We start from the raw sequence: 22,936 nt of genomic DNA, 5'->3' as shown, positions 1-22,936 counted from the left end.
CTCGAAACGTAAATGCAATCCTATGTCTGCCCAAGTCGTTCTTTGCTATCGCTGTCGCGTTCGTCTGCGACTGTGCAACGCAGTGAGCGAGAATATTGTAAAAAGAGATAAAGACGTTTAGTAAGTGCAGTATGACCACATTGATGCCATCGAATGGGAAAAGGTGATAATAATGTCACATACTGGCGTTCATCTCTTCGAAGAAAAAAGTGATTTAAAGCACTGTATAGAAGTGAAAAGAAAATAGTTCGACAAATCGAAATCTGTATATATCTATGTATGTCTACAGTTTAAAAACTATTAAAGCAAAAATGTTTTCATCAATAGACGAAGGGTATGAGAAAAAATCTTTAGTACAATGGCAAGTGCACAGTATTAAGCGAAAAGAGGCTAGTTGCGATAGGTATGTAACAGACAAATTTTCGGATTGGACCAGAACCGAATAAGTCATCGATCAAGATTGAATAGATACTGCTTCGGGGGTATGAACTGTTAAAAAAGTTCATATAAACGAAGAGAAAAAGAAAGCAATTCACCTCTTGCTGAAACGTCTGCTAATACGAAGCATAAAAAAACGAATTAAAACCATAGAATAGACTGAACATTCGGGTACGGATTCACGAGTGTCAACGACTTTAGACTTGTACCCAGCTAGCATCCCTGTTAGCCATAATAAATTAGAGCAACCAGTAAAGAACAGACGTTCATCAAATCTGAAAAAAACACAAAAAACCTGACGGCTAGTTGCAACTTAAAAGGGAGAAAAAACACTAGGTTCATTGTTTCTTTGTCTTATAGATAAGGTCTGGTGATAAATAGGTTATTCGGTAAAAAATTATTATATATAATTACATAATAAGTTACTTTTCGGATAACTCAATATTAAATTGGGACAGGAATTATTGTACCTAACAAAAATGCCAAAAAAGTTGGCCAAAAAACACAAAATTGATATTTCAGAGTATAGAATTGTTTCGAAAAATAACGAAATTGTGCAACTAAAATCAATTATTTGTTAATTACAAGAGAAAATTACAAATCTTGAAAAAAAAAACAGAAAAATACACCCAGAAACATCGAAAACTCGAAATAGAACAAAAACCTTTACCTAATGGATTAATGTTACCTATGGTAGCGAACTCGGCGACGGGAAATTTTAGAGGGCGAAGGGGAAATTCTAGACTACGATGGGGAAATTTTTTCCTGCTACATTCAAGATGGCGACGGGAATTTGTCGGGATTTCGTTATCAATTAATGAAATCCGTAGAGGGCGCTTCGATCCGTAGAATCGCGAGTGATCGAAAGTATGCAAATTTTTCCCCCGAGAGTGGAGTAGGCGTGCTGTCGTGCAAAAAGATTTTCTTGAGTTTTTGTTTCTTTTGGAATTTTTCTATTACAAGGTAATTATTAATAATAATTTTAATTTACATTGTAAATATAAGCGCTTGGAATAAATTTATTGACAAATTTGTTAAGCGTATTCTGCAATTTTTGGAATAGATATATTTCACAAGTTTGTCATGTCGAGTTGCGATTTGGAGTCGGACGAATTTTAGAAAGAGTGTACTGGGCGACGTTTTTTATCAGTTAATAGAAGCAGAGTCTTCCGAATTAGGATTAGACGAAAGAATTGATGGCGGACCGAAATTTGCCGTAAAATTGGGCCTCCAACACACTGAGGGACTTTGCCAGAAATGTGGCCAAACATGCAAATCGAGTTATCGCAGTGACCGGAAATCATGCGTGATGCGTTGCCGAAAATGCTGGCGGAATAGTTCGGCTCTCGAAGGAACATTCAAAGGAAATGTGGCAATATGTCATGGGCGAATCTTTTGACATTCATACGGCACTATGTTGGTTTAGAGTGCACGACGAGTATTTCGGCAGTTTCCTCGGGTGTTTCTAAAAAGGCAGGCATACATTGATCAAATACATTTCAATCACGAAAAAATACCTAGTTGAAAAGAACCAGAGACTATTTTGGCTGCTCCCGCACCTAATGTCAGCAAGAAAGACAAAAAAAAATGCAAAAGAAAACAACAAGACAAAGGTGAAAGAAAAGAGAGAAAAGTGTTAAAACGAAAGGGGGAAAAAGAGCATTGTCAACTACCGGAGAGTCTACTTCCGTCGACAGGAAACGTGGAAAAATGGGAAAAGCTCAGAAACAAAGTAAGTTATCCTATTTTTTTTAATTTGTATTTTTTAGAATTGTAAGCGTAGAACGTAGGGTAGAAATAATCTCCCCTTCGCCGTCTAAATGTAAGGTAGAAAGAAAAATTCCCCGTCGCCACGTGTAATGTACGGGTGGGGAAAAAATCCTTGTCGCCGTCTAGATTGTAGGGTAGAAAAATTTCCCCGTCGCCGAGTTCGCTACCATAGGTACCAAAGGTTATGATGGATGAGAAAATGTCATACGTCTCGTCTGTTTCACCTATTAACATGACGATTAGCTAAATAAACAAAATTAGGGAGGAATTCGAAACTATATTTAATAAAATTCAGAATACGTTTGTAAATGGAAAGTCTGCTAACTCAAATCCCTCGATCAGTCTTATAATACCGAAACGTTTTACCATTCCACAAAAGTTAATATCTTTCTCCGTTTTTGATTTAAACAATATAAATATTTGGCTGGAAAAGCTGCGAGGGATAAAGGAATGTTCAGAATTAGACGATACAATATTTATTTCGACAATAAAGCGACAAAAAGATATTGATTTGGTAACAAAAAAAGATTATTCCTTACCTCGTATAGACGACGCCTTAGTAACCTTGGAAGCAAACAAACTCTATTCGTTAATAGATTTAGCACCTAGATTTCGGCAGATACTCATGGCTGAAAATGATATATGAAGGACCGCATGTATAATCCCAGATGAGATATATGAATTTTTTAAAATACAAGATATTTAAATGGTTCACCTGCAACATGTCAGAGGATAGTTGACCAGATTTTAAACAATTTAAAGTAGAAGGAGGCACTTACAATTACGAGGATACTTTAGCATTTTCCAAAGACCTCCTATCTAGACCTGCTATCCTAAATTTCTAAACGAATTGTTCGGACAATCTGAAAGTGCTCAAGTGAAACTTAAATATGAAAAAATGTATATTTGCTGCTAACCATAATAAATTTCTTGAATACATCATTTAAAATGTAGGTTGTAAAACCGACCCCGAGAAAGTAAAGGCAATTACTGAGATGAAAGTACACACTACCTTAAAATAATTTTGATTCTTCAAATGTCTAGACATTTTAAACCAGGGGTGGCCAAAGTGTCGACCGCGGTAGACCGATCGACCGCATATCCTTTCACAGTCACCTGTCTGATGCATCGAAACAAGAATCAATTTGTTCGGTTTCATAAGATACAGTACAATCTTTCCCGTGGTCAATTTACAAAACTGTATCTATTTTGTTTACCTTTCATATTAATTACTTCATTATAGCTTTGTTTATTTCCCATAAATGATTGCTGAAATGATAACTCGAACGCACCGCCGCGCCCCTAGCGCGCCCGCGCAACATTACACCAGTGCTGCCGTTTCTAGGGTAATTACCTATTTTAGGGTAATTTCAACCTCTCGGGGTAATGTTTAGGGTAGTCTTATATTTAGGTAAATCTAGGGTAAAACTGCCCTATGATCTGATACTATTAGCCATTGCACCACAAGTTTTACTGGAAAAAAGTTTTAGCCTAAAACCGTTATTTTTTCCCTATATTTAGAGGTTTTTAAGATAGGACAACAGAAGCTAAAGAAATAAAGCAGATTGGTGCTAGGTACACGGGTATACACTGTATCTAGCACCAATGTTTCGACTGTCAATACAATAATAATTTATTCTAACCTAGAAACTCTTTTATCATTTGTGTTCGTTTCTACATTGACAGCTATTGGCCAGCCGCTTTAAGTCAGTGCAATACTCGCAGGAATCCGATCGCTTGCTCGTGTGGAGATTTGCCGCAGCTAACAAATGCGTACACATGACGTCATTCGAAGCATTTAACATGGCCAAATTGTATCGAAAGCGTGTGGTACCCAGTCAGCATACATGTATTGTGTACAGGGGCAGATCTACATAGAGATTAATAGGGCATAAGCCCTGGGCTTCAGTGTCAAGAGCCCAAAAAGTTTAATTATTATCATAAATATATAATACCTTTCATTATAACCTATTTCGTATATTTTATATGAAGATATGATAGGCTTTATAAGAGTCCATACGTTTTTATTCACATCAAATAACACTTCTGTCTATTGTTTACTGCTTGAGGTAGGCTTATTATTCTTATTACAACTTTCAGCATTCTAAAAAATTTTGATCATAATTTGCCGCTGTTAATAGGATGTTTAAAAATAATGAATTAAGAATTGTTCTTATTATTATTTCACAATAATAGTACAGTGATCTGTGTCAGAGAATCGCTTGTCTTATTTGTTTTTTTATCCGAGTATGAGCTCGAATTTGGAGAGTTTTCTGAATTTAGTGTAATCTAGAATAAAACGAAGGTGCGTCACAGTAGTTCTACTAGAAGAAGGCGGCAGCACTTCATTACAGATAACGTCGATCATTCAGACGGTTGACAGTTGTCAGATGTGTTTTTCGTTTGTCAAGTTCCCTCATTTTCAACTCAACAAAAGTTATACTTAACGATCAACTAAAAGTAGTAGACGTTTTATCATTTCATGTAAGTTTCCGCTTTAATTACCATGACCCTTTTATTTTATTTATAAATTCAATTGATTTTAGATTTACTATTTGCCTCACAATGAGTCATACCATTACAAATTTCAAAACACCGAAAACATATCACTATCATGATGAATGGAAAAAGGAATATTTTTTTTTACAATGAAGAATGATAAATGTATTTGCATTATTTGTCTTTCAAACGTAGCTATTCCTAAAAGGGTGAATGTCGAAAAAAAATTAGAACAGTCCATAAACAATATGAAAATAATTATCCCTTGGCACTGAGGTGCAGAAAGCAAAAGTAAAATAATTAATGACAAAATTATCTATGCAATGATCATTTTTTATGTGATCGAGTACGAAGTCAAAGACAGATACCATGGCTCCATTCAAGGTTGCGGAAATGTCATTAAAACATAAGAAGACCTTTGAAGACGGCGAAATAGGGGAAGAGAGTTTTATCAAATGTAGAGAATTGTTCTTTCAAAATTTTAAAAATAAATCTGAAATAATTTTTTTCATTAAAAAGTTGTCAGTGTTGCGAAATATCGCTATGTGTATAACAGAAACGATGAGTAAAATTTAAAAGGGTTACTTAAAGAAAATATTAATAAATGCAAGTTCCTATCCTTGCAATTTGACGAATCAACAGATGTCACTGATATCGCACAGCTATGTGTATTTATTCGAATAAGTCTGTTCCAAGATATTTCTGTTACAGAAGAATTGTTAACAAAATTTACCGATGAAGAGACAAACGACGTCAAAATATATATATATATATAATTCATTCAAGTCTTTTATTAATAAAACAGAATTTCCAATACATAAACTGGTGTCTATTACGACTGATGGAGCTCCTGCTATGTTTAAGAAACAAAATGGGTTTATAACTCTGTAAAAATGTTGATGATATTCAATGTTTTACCAACTACCATTGCATTATCTACCAGCAAGCTCTTTCTTTAATGATATTAAATTCAGTCGATGTGATGAATGTATCATTCAAATTAGTTAATTCTACTTGTGGAAAAAGTTTGCAAAAACGAAAATTCAGAGCATTACTCGAAGAATGCGAATCCGATCTTGGGAATTACTGTGGCACACGGATGTAAGATGGCTGACACATGTTAAGTTTTTAAAAAGATTCTTGTATCTTTTACCTGAAATAAATGAGTTTATCGAAACAGCAAACTAATCGTATTTTCAATTTGAAGATGATAAGTGGGCTTTTGATCTTGCTTTTCTCTCTGACATTATAAGAAAACGAGTTAAATATGCTGCTTCAAGGAAAGAAGAAAATACTGACTGACATAGTTAGCGCCGTGATTTCAAGAAATTGAAAATATGGCAGATAAATCTACAGATAGAATCTTGTCTGAATATGATTAATACGATAAGATAACTCTGTTACGAAATGAGTTTGTTAGAAGATTTAAAGGTATTTCAAAAATAGAGAATATGACATTTTTCGTGTCATTCTGATTCTGATTCAATAATAAAATACAAATAGAAGAAATATTAATAAAATTAAAAGAATTTTTGGATCTAAACCAAATACTGAATGACAACGAAATCCATAAATTAAAATGCGATATTTTTATAATCACGAACTTCTTCACAAAGTAACTTCCAAAAATTACTTCGTGAAGAAAAATATCCATGTTTGTGGAGGTGTGCGGGGTATTTGACAACTAATTTTGAATTCACATTCCTCTGCGAATCTACATTTTCTACAATAAATGCAATCAAAAAACATCGTTCCGTTTGACAGACGACCATTTGGCAGCATGCTTACGAATAGCTATAAGTAGCTATGAACAAAGTTATGATAACCTTGCCGAAAATATGGAATGTCATGTTTCCATCCGGCTCTCTGATACTACATAATTAGTTAATATTTACGAATTGTAAAGCTAATAATAAGTATATTGCTTGCGTTAATAAAATTAACATAAAAAACATCTTTTATTATTTACATACTATTTTTATGTTTGTGTGAAATCATCATTAATTACTGTTATTTACATAACTTGATATTGGACTGGCAATAGTATTATCTATGTTTATTTTCAATTTAAACTTATTTTTTGCTTTAAATTATTACTTTTATTGTCAGTGGACCGCGGCAAAAAATGTCAAAAGCAGGTTGCCCGTAGTGGTTAAAACTTCGGCCACCCATATTTTAGATTGGCAGTACTTCTCAAAGTGGGGCACACGCCCTACCAGAGGGCAATTTCAATGTTTTGTGGGGCAATGCGAAAATGATTAACATTTGTTGCATTTTTTCTTTTGTTAAAAAATCTTATTTGTCAAAAATATTTTTTGATATGGCAACTGTGCTTTTCTGAGAAAATGATGGCAACACTGGTGGAATATCATCAAACGTTAAGAATACAATGATTAAACTAAAAAGAAAGATGATTACACAAGCAAACAAATTTTATGTCCGTTCCACACATGTCCAGGGTGAAAGGTGGCAATCTTTCTCTCCTCTAGCTCAGGCCAAGCTATTCCTTCCCCTTTGTGACTCCTCAATTCTCTGAATTCTTAACAATTGCAGATGTGGAGTTAATGGGGAGGAGTGCCAATGAGCAGCAGATTTTATACTCTGCTTACAACTAGTGCCAATGCACACAAGTGCGTGTTAAGGTTACAGTTAATTCATGTGTTTGTGGGTGTTCGTATTATATTCTTGTTTATAAATTTATTTTAAATTTGTTACCAACCCTGTGCACAAAATGAGCAGTGAAAGCAAGAAAAACGTTCGTTAGTATTCAGATGAGTATTTGAATTTCGGTTCTTTGTGATGTTCGGTTACCATTTTATCTGTTGTGAGAACAATGTTTGAACAACGAATCTGTAAAAAAAATCGCCTTGAAACATATTTGAGGACGAAACATAGCACTTGTGTTAACTATGATTTAAATCAATTTAAAAATTTAAAAGAGAAATTTGAAAAAAATTGAAAATAAATCCATTGTTCTCTGAACTGAATGCTAACTAAAGTCATACTCTCGAAGCTAGTTACAAAATTTCTCTGCTGATAGCTAAACCTACTCCAGGCCGGCGTCTACAGAACATTTTGAGTAGAATTCGTCGTGCGACGCATTTTTTCCATTTTTTGAATAATTTTTTAAATCGCGATATTTCATTTCAAAATCGCGTTATTTTTAATCTTTTTTTGTGTTTGATTAAAAACATATTACAGTTCACGATTGTTTAATTTATAGTTTAATACAAGTTTAAAATAATATTAAAATTTGAAGTTTACGAACAAAAGAAAAATAATTAATATACAATGATCGCTGAACTTTGTGCATCTATTAGGTAGACACATCTGTCTTCTTGTTAACAAAACAAAACGCAGCTCTCTAGCTAGAGCAGGGAAGAAGTTATTGCCATTATTTACACTATGTGTCTAATTACGTAGCAGACAGAGGAGTCTATTGTTATCGTAAAGCGACACGTTCAAGTTTATCATCATATATTTCTGCTTGAAATAGTGAATATTCGACAGTTTTTATATATTTTTTTCAATGCTTTATACAATAATACACTACAATAAGCGATTAGTTAATTTTTTCCTGCAATTACGCATTATCCGGAAGTAATAAGTTTCCCAGTAAATTTTTCAGCTAGACGCTTTTGATAAAAAATCTTCTTGTCTAAGTAAAGTCAGTTAACATGAAAACTAGTAGAATTACGGCTCTAAATGAAGAATATAGCTATTTTTTAAAGTTTGTTTATATTCTGACTTTAAACACGTGGATTGGTTCTTCGCGGTAAAATTACGATCAGATGGTTTAAAGCCAATTAACAGCACGAACATCTTCCATAGACTTACTATAGGGATGTGAAGTTTCCCGAGTTAAACAAAGTCAATCGACCTACAGAAGAGCGAATCAAAGCTAAGATCGCTGGAAAACTCGAATATAACGCAAATTGATCGAATTTTTAGATTAATTACGCCTAAAGGCGAATCTTGCATCAGCAATTAACGCAAGTCATGTGACATTCTCCTAAGGGCGAATACCAGCCGATAAAAAGTAAATCTGAAGAAACTCATAATGTAAGGGAGAATATAATTAAGCTAGCTGTATTAGTTTTTCTCAAAAAAGTTCTAAAAAAATGACAAAGTTGTGAAAAAATTGCCAGTAAGCAACAGCAGTGTTAGTAAGAAAATAGATGAGATGGCTCAGGTTGCAGAAACGCAATTAATTGAAAAGTTGAAAGCAAGAAAATTTTCAATACAGATGGATGAATCAACTTCAAAACACAGTGAGACCATTTTAATGACTTATGTAAGATATTTTGATGATGATAAATTCAATGAAGAGATGTTGTTTTGGAAAACATTGAAAACCACTAGTACTGCCATTGATATACACAAATAACTATAAATGTATTTAGATTAAACTCGAATACCAATGAACAATATATCGTCGTGTGCTGCACATGGTGCTCCTGCTATGATGGGAAAGAAATGCGGTTGTTCAAAATTAAAAGAAATTGCTTCCCCACAATGGATAATTCAGTTGATGTTGGTAGATATAACTGATGTGGCCATGCAGTATCAAAAAAAACTGTTAGAATTGCAAAATGATAAATATTTTAAAATACCTAAAAAATACAGTGGCGTGCCTGTGTGTCGAGACAGAAACAAAATACCCAATTATGACAATTTTAGCAAGAAAATTACTGTTGCCGTTCTCATCGTCATATTTACTTGAATTCGGGATTAGCACTGTAAATGACTTGTTATTAAAAAAAGAAATTGTCTGAATATCACAAACCGTGAAGATTTAAGACTAAAATTGATCAAATTATTACCTCACATAAATTCTCTTTGCAGCACACATCAAGCACAAGAATCGCACTAATTTGCACGTTATTTTCTTAAGAGTTGTACATGTAACATGACATACATGTTTACTTACGTAATAAAAAATTTAAAATAGTATTGATTATGTGCATTATTTATTTTGAAGCTGCCTTCAAATTTTTTCAGAATTTGTTAACTATAAAATTATGCACTTTAGTTTTATATATAAATTTTGAAACCTTATTTGCTGCTTTTTCATGTCGCTTCATAATATTATTATTCTTACTGTTATAATTATTGTTTAGCTATTTTTGATGATTTTCTTCTCTGTACTTGAACTGTCCTTTTATTTTTATTTTTCAAAGACTCCATGTTTTTCGTCACAGAGGGGACATTAGTATTTCAAAGATGCTTTGGTGGGCCATGGTCAAAAAATTTAAAAAACACTGTCTCAGACTACAGTCAAACCTGTTTTTATGCGGTGGATAGGGACCGCATAAAAAAACGCATAAAAAAATCGCACGAAACTTCACAAGTGGCTTTAAAAAATAGTTTTCGCAACACAATTTAAAAAAATATTTTTTATTGCAGTCAATAGGGACCGCATAAAAAAAGTCTCACATCTCACATAGAAAATAACTGAAAACCGTACGAAATAGAATTTATTGACAACAGATGTCAGCACTTGACTGTATCGTCTCGTCTATCGTCTGTTTTACATATTTTTGTCCAGGTGGTGTTTTGTTGACTTAAAAAATAAATTATTTCATTTTTCGCATATTCATGCAATAATATTACTATAATAAGTTTGTTTATGCTATAATAAGTTTATTTAGCTATAATAAGTCAACGTGAGACATGACAAATCGCACGAGACTAGTCGCCAACTATACCGCACAAATAAAAAATTGCATTAAAAAAATCGCACAAATAAAAAATTGCACAAAAAAAGACCGCATAAAAACAGGTTTGACTGTATTTATAGAGGACTTTTCGACTATTGTCACACCATTAGACTGTTTACTTAAAACTAATCAAAAGTTCATCTGAAGAGATACCGAACAACAAAGTTTTGTACGATTCTATGTAACTCACCAGTTTTAAGTTATTTTGACCAAGAAAGAATGTGTTATATACACACAGGTACGGGTGACGTAGAAATAGGGCCTACTCTATTTCAACAAGATGATTATGATAGAAAAGAGCATCCGTATGCTACATTAGCCGAACGCTCAATAAAAGCGAGTGAAATTATTCGATGACAGAAAAAATATATAAGCAATAAATGGGTTATTGAAAATCTACGTCCTTACATGTATGGCACAAACTTTATAGCTGTAATTGAACACCACAGTTTCGATTGCCTAATGCGCTTAAAAGACGCGAATAGTCTTCTGTGTCAATGTTAGTGTTACGACTTTGATATAATGTACAAACAATTTTCCAATTTAACTTAACTTAATTAATTACAAACACTCGGCTGTTATATTAAATAAAACTTATAAAATTATACGCATTTCTTTAAAAATATTGATACTTACACGAGAAAATTTAATTTCTTTTTTTTCCAACAGAAAGCATCCAAATAAAAATCCAGTAAAAAATGAGCTGAGGTGTGCATAATAAGGTTTCGAGTAATTATAATTATAATAATTTAAAAATTTTCTGAAAATAATGAAAAGAAAACAATATAAAAAAATTAATGTAGTAGCATTACAAACAGAATTAAAAGAAATTTGCCAATTACTTATTTTAAAAAACAAAAACTACGAAAAAATTGATAAATTCAAAGAACACATTAAAATACAACCAATTTATGTTTTGCATCTATTGATCTATTTTAGAGCCAATTAAATGAAAAATGGAGAATGAAACCCGTACTCGTATCTTCTGCTAGATTTCCTCTTAACGGGTCGAAAACTCAAGAATTTTCGGAGATTGATCGCTTAAATAAGTGTACTGGAACATGTGTATTTAGGGTACACCTATTCCAGTGGGCTGCCCCACTGTGAACCTTGAAAACTCATGATTGGCCTGTTAAAGAAGACATCGTCATATTCACAGGGGAAAAAATGTTATTAAAAAATCAGTTTTTCTCATTATGTAGACGAGTTTTTATCTTATAATGAAGAGAAACATTTTTCCATTTTGCACATTATGTGATAATTTACATTATTCCGTTACATCGTGCTATCAGACGTTCGAACGCTTCATAACGCATTACTAATATTAAAAACAAAAGCAATAACAACTCCAAAATATTTCATTAATGTAAACTCTGTACTCCTATTCAACGCTAATTACAGAGATGTCCAAATATCATGTAACTAGTATCAGGAGATTTCAGTCCACGCAGAAAATATTTTTGTATAAAATTTTGTATTAGATTTTGTCACTGCCGATTTTGAAGCAGCGAGTAAAATCTATTTTATTTCTAAAAAACATTTACACAATATGGAAATCTTAACGATTCACCAGATACTTTCTAGCGTAAACCACATTCTTATAATTTAAAAATTGAAGACAACTAGCAATGTGTTGTTATCCAGAGTGCAATTCGTTAGTTGTGATGCTTTTTAAATACAATGAGATAATCTCTTTCTAGATAAACAAGTGCTAAATTATCACTCTTAACGGCCTACAACAAATGTCCCATGAAGTAAGATTCCGCTCTTCTTTCTTTGTTTATAACTATTTCATTGCCATAGTGATGAATTTTATCATAATTTTATGTAAATTTATTTTGTTTGTTTACCATACCAGATTCGGTTGCATCCGGATTGATAAGTATTTCCCTGTAGAAGGTTGAATAGGAGTACGCTACTCTGATAAACATCCATACTTCTTCCTGTAGACTGGATGAAACTTAATTCTTTCTTACACGAAAAACCTTGACGATCCAGTGTTTTTATATACAACTGCTAACGTTTTCAACCCCTTCGGGGTCTTCATCAGGCACAGCACGAAGGTAGTTTCAAATGCCCGTGAATGGAACCAAGAAACCAAAGCGAGTTCTATTCCAATTTTTGAAATCAAAGAAATTGGAAGATAAAAATGGAACATTATGCACGAGCTATTATCTATTATCTACGCCTGCGTACTATTTACGTTCACCGCTCTTTAAATTTAAAACAATTAATGCAATATTAAGTTATTTGTGGGTGTGGGATTCCCTCATAGCAAAATTTAAAATAACTTACAGGAGACCGCGATCAGTTTACAGCTTACTTCGAAATGGGAAGGACAATTTGGACATGAAACACGCACCGGGCGTATATGAGGTTCCCCTGTGGGATGACAGATTTAATAGAAGTCTGGTCTGCGTGGGTTCGACCAAACGCTCCCTCCATCAGCGACTCCGAGAGCACAGGTACGACATTGCCAATAATAAACTATCTACCACACTGGCAACGTATGCCACACAGCAGGGAATCACTGCCGACCTCAAAAACGCCCGTATAATCAGAATGTCACAACACACGGACCAACTCAGAACGCTGGAGACCCTAGAGATATATAAAGCGGGTTTGCACAACACGTGCATCAACTACAAGGATGCAATCAACATCTCGCAAGCATGGAAATTTTGCTATGAGGGAATCCCACACCCACAAATAACTTAATATTGCATTAATTGTTTTAAATTTAAAGAGCGGTGAACGTAAATAGTACGCAGGCGTAGATAATAGATAATAGCTCGTGCATAATGTTCCATTTTTATCTTCCAATTTCTTTGATTTCAAAAATTGGAATAGAACTCGCTTTGGTTTCTTGGTTCCATTCACGGGCATTTGAAACTACCTTCGTGCTGTGCCTGATGAAGACCCCGAAGGGGTTGAAAACGTTAGCAGTTGTATATAAAAACACTGGATCGTCAAGGTTTTTCGTGTAAGAAAGAATTGATAAACATCCTTCCGTTCGTCCGACATCACTCTTTAATCTTGTCGATATAACAATTAATATGTTAATAAATTCGTAGATATTTAAAACGTATTAGAATGAAATGTATCGATTTTTGTCAGTATTAGTAATAGTGTCTTAATAAAAAATGTTTATATCGTTTATATCTATGTAATAATGAAATTTTAATATTTTCTGTTTTTGTCTAAAAAAACGAATATTTGAGTTTTGGCTTTATAGTGTGGTGTCCAGTAAATAAATTTATACAAAATAAAAGTACATACCTAAAATTAGATGAATATCCAAACATTGTGTGATTTTTGTATACATTTGTATTAATAATGTGTGATACAACTCCTGTTATAATTAACATCACTGTGATGATTTTTCCGAACTTCGGCCATCTAAAAATAAAAAATATATACAGTGAACATTGCTTAGGCGATCACATGCATTCGACGGACACCTGTCAAAACGAGCAAAAACTTCTGGTACGGAATAATTTTTACATAGTGTCGTTGTATAAGTAACCCGTATTAAACGACCACCTGTGTAACGCGACCGCGGGCGTCGATTTTTCGTCCGAAACAACTTACAACAACTGTAATAAGCGGCCATTTCCGCGAATATATCTGGTCTAAACTCTTGTTCGAACCCACCTCGGGCACTTATCCTACCCTTGGAATTAGGTGCAGGTGTTAATAAATTAGTCTATCAGCAAAGGAAATTCATTTCAGTTTGTTCGAAATTGTCCGAAAAACGAAAGAAATGCAAAGTGCTGTCGTTAGAAAATCGTATTAAAGTTATCAGAGAAAGTGAAAATGGTTTATCACAACAACAATTAGTGGCGAAGTTTAACTGTTAGAAAACGAAATTTATTTTACCGTAGATCTACAGTATTTTCCTTAGGAGTATAAAATATTGTACACGATACGATTAATCGACTGACCAAATCATTTGGTAAAAATTTATTATTATTATTATTATTTTTTGAAGCTCATATACGGTACATGTGCGATAAATAGTTTGTGTATCAATCTACCTTATTTGCATATTTTTAGAAAAATAATATCCAAATAATTTTGCACGCAAAATATTTACAAAACAATAAAGGCATTAATGCAAAAATAAGTTTCACAGGCAACCTTTCTTTTTTGACTTTGCCCTTGTCAATTGAAAATCGCGGAATGTAATGAAATCGTTTTATGAGAAAATATAATAAAATCAATTCATTATTAATTATTGATTTTTCTTATTGTTTTGAAGAAAATATTAAATATATAAAAAATACAGTATTTTTAAAGTTAAAATAAAATTAAACTAACGAAAACCAAAACCAAAGTAATAGAAAGATATGACGCACTTGTATATCGATGACGAAATACACGTAACTGAGGAACGAACGAAAAGAACCAAGTTGAATTAATTAAGTCGGAAAAAGAAAGTGTGTATAACGCATATGTTTCGATTACTTGTAAATAACTTAATAATCGAATATTTGTTATTGTTAAAATTGTGTTTGGTAGAATTCCTTAATTCATGCCGTCTTTTGTGTCACCTCCATCCCGGATCCAAGTGCCTACAAACGCGACCACTGGCACAAAAACGAAATTAGTGGCCATCAATGTTCCTGTGTCTGTCCTTAAAGCAAAGACACAGTGGTTGTCAGTCTTAACGAAATTTGTCATGGCAAACACAGCGTCGACATTTCAGTTCCGTGGTGCCGAAGCATAGGAGACGCTTCGCGCATTGTCACAAGCAGGTATTCGGCCTGTCCGATCTTTTTAAAATCAAATGTTTGAGTTATTGTGTAAAATACATTTACTTGGCTAAAATGCCAAAAAGCAACTTTATGCTTTCTTCAGGAACGTTAGATCAGCCATTGATAATTGTTAATCATAAAAATTAAATTTTCGTGGTTTCAATTAGAAAGAATGGGCGTGAATAAACAGTTTCTTCGCCTTATAATTGACGTATATTTCAAAATCACTACAATAGTAATGACGCTAGCTAAAACGGCTGATTGCTTTTGCATTAACATTAAAGTTTTACAAGATGAGATTTACAGCTCATTTTTTCGAATGGCAGGGCGTGATTCGTGCTGACAGGGACAGACTGGCAGACACTGATGACACACCGCCTTTTTCCGAAGGGGAGATTAACAAGGCCATCCTAACTGTTGGGAGACGCAAGGCGCCCGGTCTTGATGAAATCAACACCGACATTGTGGTAAGGTTATGGGGCATTATTCCATCACATTTTTTACACCTCTACAACTGCTGTCTTTAGCATGCCATTTTTCCGAAGACTTGGAAAAGAGCCCGAGTGGTCCCCGTTCCCAAGGCCCGTTCAACAACGTTCGACCCATAATTATAATTTATACCGATGGCTCTGGCATCGAAGGTGGAATAGGCTGTGCCTTCCTGGCATATGATGATAATCAAAAAATCCACCATCAAAAACACAGGCTGCACAATACCTTCAACGTTTTCCAGGCCGAGCTCCTAGCAATCTGCAAGGCCCTAAACTGGGCAAATAACACCTACAACAACGTAGAAATCGGTATCTTCACAGACTCACTCTCGGCCCTCAATCTTATCTATTCTGACAAGCTACATCCACTTGCTGTGAACATAAGGAACAAAATAGACACCTCTCCTACATCCACTTGCTGTGAACATAAGGAACAAAATAGACACCTCCCTTAATCGTATTCAGATCAGCTAGGTGCGTTCTTACCAGGGAACGAGGGAAACGAGCGAGCAAATGCTCTCGCAAACGAAGCAACCTTAGACAACACCATCACTATTGAATATAACAGGATCAGCAAGGGCACCCTGAAAAGACTCCTTTGGGAAGAGGCCATCAACAATTGGCAGTTACGCTAGAATGAATATAATAATCATATCACCTATCGGTTTATACCCGACATCAACCAATTCCTAAAAATCGACTGGTACACCCCTAATCACTTCACATCGCAATTCTTGAGCAACCATGGAAAGTTCGGGAGTTATCTCGCCCGATTCACAGACCGCACCAACGAGAACTGCCCAATCTGTATGGCCAAGGATGACGCAAGCCACTATTTTTACGATTGTCCAATAACCAGCAGTGAAAGGAACGAACTTCGTCTTCTCCTGAGCGAGATAAACATCACTTGGCCATGTGGCCTACACGATATTTGGAAGAACCGGAAAATTTATCGTATTTTTAAAAACATAGCAAAGAAAACTGTAATGACCAACTGCAAACTTCTCCTGGGAGAAGCTAATTGACTTACCTAACGGGATTTTGGGTACAGGCCACTTGTCCTTCCCCTCCCTTCAATATCTCTGAAGAGGTTTTGGTTAACCCTAGGCCTATCCCTCTCAGGCTGGGATAAGTCTCCCACTTCGGGCATAAGCACTGCCCTCCTGTTTTCTTGTGTACCTCCTCTACGGGCATCAAGCTGGCGCGCGGATACTGTACTTTCATTTTTCTGTGATTTCCCATTCTGTTGCATCTGTACTCGTCCATGTACAGTACTTATTGTAAACTATTTAAATTGTACGTTTTCTCCCTGGTTGTGTCTCTGGCAGGTACAAGGAATTGTAAATTATTTTACAGTCAATAAACATGAATGAATGAATGAATGCCCTAGGCAGATCGCTCTAGTCTTGCGTTGCTGTAATCAATCAAACAAACAAACTTGATTGAATAAAGAACCTTTGAATTTAATTCACTAATTCCAATAGATGCATGCATTGGATGGCGAAAATACTTCACGAAATATCATTTTTGAATTGATATGATTTTAATTCTAATTTTAATTATATTTTTAATTCACGTTTTAGTTTTAGTTTTAATGTGAAATCCCATTTAGTTTTAATTAACTCTCTACCTAGCATTAATAAATATCAAATAATCATATTATAATATTACACTAATAAATTTTCGTCCTTTAGTTTAACATAAGCATATTTCACTACGAATTCTTGAATGTCATTTATATTATGTCAATGTCTATTAACGCGTTTTTATTAATTAACTGATTTAAATTTAAGTTCGGCGCGTACCAAAAACGGAAATAGCATCCTTCAAGCATGCATAATAAAATCTAATTTAAACAGCAACGTCTTCGATGATTCGGTACGTGACGTTTACCGATATCAGCGCCACTAACTTTTGAACCCGTGGAACCTGTCGACTTTCATTAAAACCTGAAGCATAGGAAGTTAACAGTATAGTTTTAGGGTTCGATTTAATTACGATTTTACTCGTTATTAGCGTTTACTATTTTTCTTATAAATTCCATTCCTACTCTCAAAATAAAGCATTTTTTTTTATTTTATAATAATTTAAAATATAAAAAGATTTTAAAATTAAAGATCATAACAGATGGCTCCCCAAATGTTGCAGGAGAAAGTCATGCAACTTGCTGCTAGACTTCTGACAATGTTCTGATAATAGATTATACTATGTGTTCATTTGTCGTAAGGACACAAGAAGTCCTGTAATTTAAACAATGGCCAACAAGGAAATATATTTCAATGTATTATACCTGGATGTACTGTACACAGCTTATTCAAAAAATGTATATATTTTTACATACAGCAAATAAATAATATTAGAAGTATATATATGTGAGGTCCTGCAGACAGAGAATAATTTTATGTAATTAATTAAAAAAATGAAATATTATTTGGTCGTGAAAGCCGACAAATTTTTATACTTTCGAGGAAAAAAGCTCGTAAAAATGAAGTCAAACTTGCCTTTTCGACTGATGATTTTCCATTGCAAGATGTTATCGACAAGTTTTCACAAACATCTAGTGGGTTGACGCATCCGTGTATCCCGTCATATAAATTCGAATGAACGATAAGAAAAAAGTAAGAATAAAGAGAGCAGACATCGCAATCTCGGGGTAAACTATTATACAAGAACGAATAACCATAAAAGCAGACACAGACTTTGCCATATAATGGCGCGGGCTGTGTCAGATAAGCCAGCAAACTTTCTCCAGCCATCGCCAGAAAGTAATACATATATACAGAAAGCATCGATCAACTGCAGGTATTATATAATCAATTGTAAAGTCTGTCTCGGTCGCATTAGATATCAATAGAGGTCTCGAACTAGATATAGTTAAATCTTTGTAATCCATCATTACTCTATTTTTGTTTATTAAACTTATGTTTGTTATTTGTTAATCGAGCACTAATCTGACCTTAGCTGATTCTCACAAATAATATGTACGCACGCCCGCGCGCGTGCATGCTTTAAAGTAGAATAAAATTCGTCATCAACGAAAAGTTAATTATTTAGTGAAATCCAATAACCAGCCTATTGCTAATGCAAAACTACATGTATCTATTAAATGTAGTCAATATGTAATAAATATTTTTGTATAACCAATTTTACCAATAATTGACTGCAGAGCGAAAATATCTGCTATCGTAAATACCATTAATAAATACTTAAGTCGAACCTTCGCTATAAAGATTAAACAAACATATTGTTAAAGTTATTAATTGTCATGTAACGTATAACACAAGTAGTTACAGTGCACGGAAAAATGACTTTTCATAACTAAATAATCAAGTCAGCAACAAACAGATCTTTCAATACATTAGAAAGTATAGCTTTTCTTGAAATAGCGAATTTTTAATGATAAATTTACCAGTAATAATATAAAAACATACGCTTAAATTATTGATAATATCTGAATAATGTATTAATATTTGAAACCAAAGTCCAAACACAAAATAAACATTATTAAAAGGCTCAATAGTTTTCGACGAGTTGACATAGTAATAATTAAAAATAACAATTAAACATACCTGTTGTTTATATAGAGTAAAGGTATAGCCACAATAATTTGCTGAAACAAGGCGCTTATAAACCATAAATGAACAAGTTCCTGTAACATAAATGACATTTAATTAATGAATTATATATATTAAAATACTATGTAATATATATAATTTCATTTTACAATGGAATTTCCAGCATTGTGTTCTATAAAATTATTGTAATGAAAAACATATTTGGGCCAATTCTCTACAATTTTATGAACATCGTTTAACAAGTCATCCCAATGAGGACCATCACCTAGAAGAGGTAAAATAATCGTTGCTCCCACAAGACAAAGTACTGGCACTGTTAATCTGCAATAGAAATCTCATGCTAAATACATTAATTCTAAAATATTTATCAGATAAAACTTACATTAATAAAACTTCAGTTTCGCGGTAGTCGTTTCTGAAATCATAACTCAGCTTACTTAAATTCATAACGCTATAACTTATCATTACTAGAACATATTTTATTGTTCGAGGTCAACTAGTGGACAACAGCAAAACATCAGAACGCTGGGAGTCGATCGCTGGATAATGTCTCATGACATGGAATACTCCAGTTACGCTGGCAATGTGGAATATTTTACGCTTAGTTCACGTTTCTAACACATGAAAGTGAGCTCGTGTAAAGCCATTGCTGTAGGCTATACCCATTGTTTATGAGTTGTGTTGGCATATCCCACCAAACAGATATTTACTTCACATATTACTGGAGCTAATGTAATTTATCTAACAATGTTACATAAGTGGAGAAATTGGTCAACAGGTGAGGCAGCAAGTAAAAAAATTATGAAAAATATTGTATACGAAAGCCACATAACTGAAAACAAGAACTTCCCAACAAGGTCGTTATTTAACAAGTAAAAATCGATGAAGGTTGTATATGGAGTAGAGAAACTTAGTAAATATGAAGAATATTTAAAAATTTTACAGGTATTTTTACTCTGAAATATGTTTTCGCAAAATTATACAGAGATGCTGTTTAGTACATATATATATTTTTTAGTAGATAGAATAAGCTTATTATCCTTTATACGATGGTCATTACTCGCTATTATGCCTGTACTCCGGTAAACTATTGTGTAGATTTTAGTTATTTATTATAGTTTTATCCTTATTAAGTTTGTAATTGGTGTTTGTTACTCGGGTACACACTTTATCGGCGATTTCGCTGACCGTCCAACTGGACCTGACAAGCCAATTCCCAGACACGGGAAAACACACCCCGAAAGATAAACGCCATCCACAAACGACGTGAGTGGTCTTTGTCAAACTATCGCAGGTAAACGGGTTAAGGTGCACACATTAACCCCGGCTCGTCACAGTATTAACAGAATTCTACTCACTAGCATTACAACTAAGAAACTGGCACATCTACACCAAACCATCAACCATTCATCAAATAGAAGGAATTGTGAAAGTTTTATGACATTAGGCAACTTGCACCTATAATTTTTTCGTTTAATTTTGTGTAGTGCGCTTTACTATATGGCACATGTCAATCTCTGGAAATGCACTTAAAACTCAAAACGTTTATCAAAATCGGTTACCCAACGTAACGCTGTCCCCCGTTTCGTGTGTGAGTAAAGTAGGATTTTAAAACAATTTCGCTTAAAATTTGTATGCTTTTATATCTAAACGAATTGTCAATATTTATGAATAGTTATTAAATTTTGAAATAAATATAATATTCTCTCACCTGATGATTTTCTTTCTCAATAAGATGAAAATATCCACTACAGATTTCATACTGCTTTGGTTAGAATACGAGAGAAGAAAAGCACTAAAATTGTTAAAACACCTTGTTATTTTAAGTGTAATTATTTTAATTAAATACTAAAAATATGTTAATGTCTTATCGAATTCTGCAGTACAAAGTTATTTGTAGTGCAAAATATAGTCAGTCATATTGCTGTAATTATGCCTTTCACAATGAAGCGTCTGATCATGACTCGGAAAACAATTTAGATTTTTAGATGGACTATTTCGTTGCAAGAAGACTTTTTTTGTTTAAGCGTATCGACTATTAATTAGTTAATCTGTATAATTTTACAATATAATTATGACAATCCGAACTTTAACCAAAGAAAAACCCAAATTGTTTCGACGATGACGCCATACGTGCCCAACTGTTGTTGTCCGCAGCTACCTGAAAAAATCTCCTCTTACACTTTCCCGACGACGAAAATGACACACTCCCGCGATCTGCTGACCTCTTGGTCAAGCGATAACAGACAGATATCGGAAGCGACAGCCAAAATAGTCAGTCGTCGCCCATTCTTCGAGGAGTGCCATCACGCCGGAATTTTTCCAATAATGAATTGTGTCAGTGCTCAATTAGATATCTCTCCCTGAACATTGGATAACCTTGTGCCGTAAAACTTGGATAACCTTTTTCAACAGGAAGAACGTGGACATTCGTAAACTCTCGTGAACATACTTTCCTCCAGGTATTTAGCAACTCGTGAACCACTGTAAACTCTCTTTTTCGGATACCGCGAAATTAGATTAATGTCACCCTAGTTTTACTATTAATGTAACCCTAGTTTAACTAAGATTACACTCCCAATCGCGATACTATCGTCTTGAAACAGAATGGTTTATATTCTTTTAAATAAACGTTGTTTCGTTGTCCTAGTCTTTGTTTGAGTCACTTCCGTTGTGCTGTGTCTGATCGCTCTAACCCGCGGCCGGTCGCGCGACCTACTTTCCAATAGAACCGCCGTTGCCGTTGTCACATAATTATTATATAATAATTTCAACAGGAACAATTGCCCTATCTTTACATTGATTTCAGACGCACCACATTAATGTGCCACTGAGTGACACCATTCAGTAGTATGTCTGAAAACTGCTTAATTATTAAGTTAAGTTATTAAGTTTCTACCAAATGTAGATTGTTCTAAGGATCTTTCAGAGTAATTCAGTATATGGAAAAATTTATCATAAGTTTAGAAAGTTTAAATTTTGCCATGAACTGTTTTGACATTTGTTTAGACACCATTAGTGTAATATTACACAAAATATAAATTTTTATATAATTATGTTTGTCATATATAAAAATTTAACTATTTACGTGATTTAAAAAGAAAATGGAAACTAGTTTCAAAGTATTAATTTCAGTCGAATAAATTATATCCATATAAAAATAATTACCTTATAAAGAAAAAAATCTCCATCATTGCCGTAACAGCCAAAGCTATTTCCACGGGAATATAATCATACATCTCCAGAATATTTTTGTACTTTTCTAAAAATAATGTTTTTAATTAAAAACAACTTATAATCAAGAAACAATTATTCAATAATTTAACCAACACCTGTTCACTCGCTGAGAGATTTAATCTTAACACAAACGTTTTCGATCCAATCAATGAATCATCATCAGGTGAATTAGAACATTACAAAAAATAGAACAACAAGTTCAAAATACAAAAATATAACGGTTAACCAATATATAACTAACAGCACAATAACGTTTCTAAATACCAAACAATTAATATAAATGCTGCTAAAATTAAAAATAAAATATTAATATATAACAAACCAATAGTGTATGCACAATATTAATACTTCTAACTTAATAGACAAATTAAAAACCAAATATTAACATTGCTTAATAAGCTGTACAGAGTTTCTCCACTTAACTATACAGAGTGTTTACTGTACATAAT

General features: G+C 33.6%; 1 protein-coding gene across 1 annotated transcript; it reads right to left on the bottom strand.

Annotated features, from left to right (window-relative positions):
- Positions 1-1,252: 1,252 nt before the first annotated feature.
- On the bottom strand, positions 1,253-22,489 carry LOC136980081 (uncharacterized). Its single transcript, XM_067276122.1, has 6 exons — positions 22,419-22,489; positions 20,962-21,045; positions 19,400-19,571; positions 19,245-19,324; positions 13,707-13,826; positions 1,253-1,391 (listed from the first exon to the last, which is right to left on the bottom strand). The coding sequence occupies exons 1-6, from the start codon at positions 22,487-22,489 to the stop codon at positions 1,253-1,255; spliced, it is 666 nt and encodes a 221-aa protein (XP_067132223.1).
- Between the last annotated feature and the right edge of the window lie 447 nt (positions 22,490-22,936).

This window comes from Centruroides vittatus, unplaced genomic scaffold, assembly GCF_030686945.1.
Source record: "Centruroides vittatus isolate TY-2023 unplaced genomic scaffold, ASM3068694v2 contig_668, whole genome shotgun sequence".
Taxonomy (NCBI): domain Eukaryota; kingdom Metazoa; phylum Arthropoda; class Arachnida; order Scorpiones; family Buthidae; genus Centruroides; species Centruroides vittatus.
Note: the sequence above shows the minus strand (reverse complement) of the source record. Positions and strands in the feature narration are given on the sequence as shown.